The sequence below is a fragment of the Lolium perenne genome, chromosome 3, assembly GCF_019359855.2.
Source record: "Lolium perenne isolate Kyuss_39 chromosome 3, Kyuss_2.0, whole genome shotgun sequence".
Taxonomy (NCBI): Eukaryota; Viridiplantae; Streptophyta; class Magnoliopsida; order Poales; family Poaceae; genus Lolium; species Lolium perenne.
The window spans coordinates 318231079-318234745 of record NC_067246.2 but is presented as its reverse complement, the minus strand read 5'-3'; the positions used below and the strand labels follow the sequence as shown (position 1 = coordinate 318234745).

Sequence of the window (3667 nt, the reverse complement as noted above, 5' to 3'; positions counted from 1 at the left end):
AAGCCTATTTGTTTAATCAAAGCCATGGACACCAAATTAAAGGGTATTTGATCAAATACCCATGTCATTGGCTTCGCCTTGAATGCATCCCACATATCCATCATTTAACCTCATTACTCTACCTAGGCTTGATCTTGGAAAAATGATCATTTGTCTAACAAATTATTAATCTCCGTTTTGCATCCCTATCTATCCAAGGTCATCCAACTCTATGCAAGAAGTATTCCTTGGCCTTCGCCATAAAGGAATAATTAAATGACCCAAACAAATATCCAAGTGGTTCAAAAAATAAAATTAAATGACACCTTTTTGGAGGCTTAGTGCACCGCATCTTCTCCTCGTTTTTATTCTAAGACAAAAATACACCTCCTATGTCAGGTGCTAGAATCTTTTTTTTCACACCAAATTTTGGACAATTTTGACCAAAGTACGTTTCTTCTTTTCCAAAGCAACTTTGCTTGCCAACCTCTCTCTTCCTACCAGCTATCTTCACCCTGTGTATCTACTCCGATATCCGATCAACCATGCACCCTTGGGCCACGTTGTGTTGGCAAGAAAGAAAAAGGAAAGAGGGACAAGGAAGAGATGGCCGTGGCCAAGTTTTGATCAAAACTTGTGCCATCGCATCTGATCGACCAGAACCCAGCACACAAACGACTCAGACCCACGCCAATGCTCACACACGCTCACTTTGCAAGACCAGACCATGCTCGACACGAACCAGAACACCACGGCCGCGGAGCACAGCATCGGCCCAAACCCGCACCCTCGTCCATCGCAGGACGCGATCGACTGCGTGAGCACGCGCAGCACCTCCCCTTGCTGACGCCAGCCCTCGGACGTCAGCCGCTCGCCACCCGAAGGATCCCAGTGACGTCAGCCTCGACGCGACATACCCTCGAGCACTCTCTGCGCGGTGGACCTTCCTCGCTCTCCCGACCGTTTTCCCGCGCAGCGCCTCGCCCCCGAAACCCTAGGGCGCGCGGAGCCGCTCACCACCGCCCCGGCTGCCCAATGGCGAGCCCATGGACTCGTGCACCGCTGCTCTGCTCCGCGTCCACGGTGAGCCCGTCCTCGGCTATAAAACCCGCCCGAGCTCTTCTCACTCCGCCACACCTCGCTGACAGGTTTGGCTAGAGGTGGAAGAACTCACACAGACACAGAGAACACACAGAGCTCTTGGCACCGCACAACTTGTGCCTTTTTTCTCTTTGTTCTCTTAACGGAACTCAGCTGAATACAACTGCTTATAAAGGGAAACATGCAGACTCGTCCAAGCCAACACCGGCCTGATCCGATTTCTACTCACCACTAACTACATGCGCACGTTCAGCACTAACAACGGCTGAAGCTAACTTAGCGGCCACACTAGCTTGGCCATCCTGATCCAACCATGTAGACTCCACTAACTAATACTTGACTGATTCTAACAACGCGTGCATGCAACTACTCTGCTTATGGCTTGCAATCTGGCCGCTGCGCAACACAATCTCTATCGCTATGTGCTGCTCTCTCTTGCCAATCTGCCTCTATGCCACGATCACGTGTATGCAACTAGTTAGAACATAGCCAGCTACTAAAACAACATCATGCAATCTGAAATAATCATGAGACTAAGCCTATACAACAAGGTTAACTCCAACAATCACTCCCTTAACCTTGTTGTCTTTTATTTTGAAATTCCATGAGGACCTTCAGAGGAGCGCCGGATGCTCGTCGATGTCCGCGACGGCAAGATGAGCCGCCTCTTTCCTTGGCTTGGTGCAGTCCCTCGCGTAATGCCCATAGTCTTGGCAGTTGTAGCAGCGCACCTTGCGGATGTCGAAGTTGCCCCTCTTCTTGCCACCACCGTTGCGGTCGCGAGCACGCCACTCCTCCTCCGTGAGGAGAAGGCGAGTCCCACCGTGCTGGCCACCCTCCTCTTCCTCCATGTCGAGCTCCTCCTCGACAGCCAAGAACCGGCCAGCCAGCTCCTCAACCGTCATGGTTTTGAGGTCGAGCAGCTGCTGAATGGAGTAGGCGAGCTGCTTGAACCGCTTCGGCACGACGCGCAGGAATTTCTGCACAGCCTTGAGCTCGGTGACGCCATCTCCGAGGACCTCCAGGTCATGCATGATGCCGGTGAGGCGCATGGCGAACTGCTCCACCTTCTCGCCGTCCTTGAAGCGGATGTTCTCGAACTCGGTGCGGCGACTCTGCGCCCTTGCTTCACGGACGCGCTCGCACCCCAACCTCATGGTTTTGAGGGTGTCCCAAGCCTCCTTCGCGGTGCTCTTCACCGCCAGCGTGCGCATCATCTCCGGTGGCACACCTCGGAGGATGACGCCTAGAGCCTCGCGGTCGGTGTAGTAGTTGCAGACGCCCGGCTCGATCGCCGTCCACCATCCGTTGGACTGCAGCTGCACCTGCATCACAAGCGCCCAATCGGAGTAGTTCATGCGGGTCAGCACGAGAGGCGGCGCCACCACGGAGCTGTGCCGAACCACGCGCTCCACCACGCGGAGCTCGCTGCCGCCGCCATCGGTGAGCTGCGCCCTTGGCGGAGTGTGTGGTTCCTCCGCCGCCTTCATCGCGAGCTCCGCCTCCTTGGCCTTCGCATCGGCAGCGTCTCCCTCCATCAGCACAGGAACCACGAGCGGAAATGGCTCTGATACCAGATGACAGGTTTGGCTAGAGGTGGAAGAACTCACACAGACACAGAGAACACACAGAGCTCTTGGCACCGCACAACTTGTGCCTTTTTTCTCTTTGTTCTCTTAACGGAACTCAGCTGAATACAACTGCTTATAAAGGGAAACATGCAGACTCGTCCAAGCCAACACCGGCCTGATCCGATTTCTACTCACCACTAACTACATGCGCACGTTCAGCACTAACAACGGCTGAAGCTAACTTAGCGGCCACACTAGCTTGGCCATCCTGATCCAACCATGTAGACTCCACTAACTAATACTTGACTGATTCTAACAACGCGTGCATGCAACTACTCTGCTTATGGCTTGCAATCTGGCCGCTGCGCAACACAATCTCTATCGCTATGTGCTGCTCTCTCTTGCCAATCTGCCTCTATGCCACGATCACGTGTATGCAACTAGTTAGAACATAGCCAGCTACTAAAACAACATCATGCAATCTGAAATAATCATGAGACTAAGCCTATACAACAAGGTTAACTCCAACACTCGCCACTCCCATCTCCTTGCCACCAAAACGCTGTGGCGCTGCTCTCTCCCTCTCGCTCGACGAGGAGAGCCCTTCTCTGCCATGGTCCACCGAGCGGAGACGCGCAAGGTCGCGCCCGGCCTCGTCCCTCCCCGCCATCCTTTTCCTGTCTAGTTTTGCTCCTCTCTGCGCCACGAGACTAACCCAACTCTTCGCCGTCTACAGAGCCCCGGAGCCCGCCGCCATCGTCAAGCATCTGGGCATCGTCGGAGAGGTTCGTGTCCGTGTCGTCGCCTGAAGGTTGTGGTGCTCGCCTCCGCCCTGTTTCTCTCCCTCTATGTGCGCCCTATTCCTCCCTCTCCGGATGACCCAACCGGCCCCTTCTCGTTGCCCAGGTCGCACCAGCTGGTCGCCGCGTCGGACTTATGTCCGTGCCGACGCATAGCTCGTCTCCGGCCACGCCGACAAACGGGAGTCGCCAGCACGTCCGAGTGATCGCGGAGAA

At 54.6% G+C, this 3667-nt stretch overlaps 1 protein-coding gene across 1 annotated transcript; it reads right to left on the bottom strand.

The window, feature by feature from the left end:
- Window positions 1–1694: 1694 nt before the first annotated feature.
- Window positions 1695–2618, bottom strand: LOC139838258 (uncharacterized). Its single transcript, XM_071827651.1, has one exon. The coding sequence runs from the start codon at window positions 2616–2618 to the stop codon at window positions 1695–1697; it is 924 nt and encodes a 307-aa protein (XP_071683752.1).
- Between the last annotated feature and the right edge of the window lie 1049 nt (window positions 2619–3667).

Excerpts from the sequence above, each read along its gene's own strand:
- LOC139838258 (XM_071827651.1), bottom strand. The coding sequence starts at position 2,618 with ATGGAGGGAGACGCTGCCGATGCGAAGGCCAAGGAGGCGGAGCTCGCG.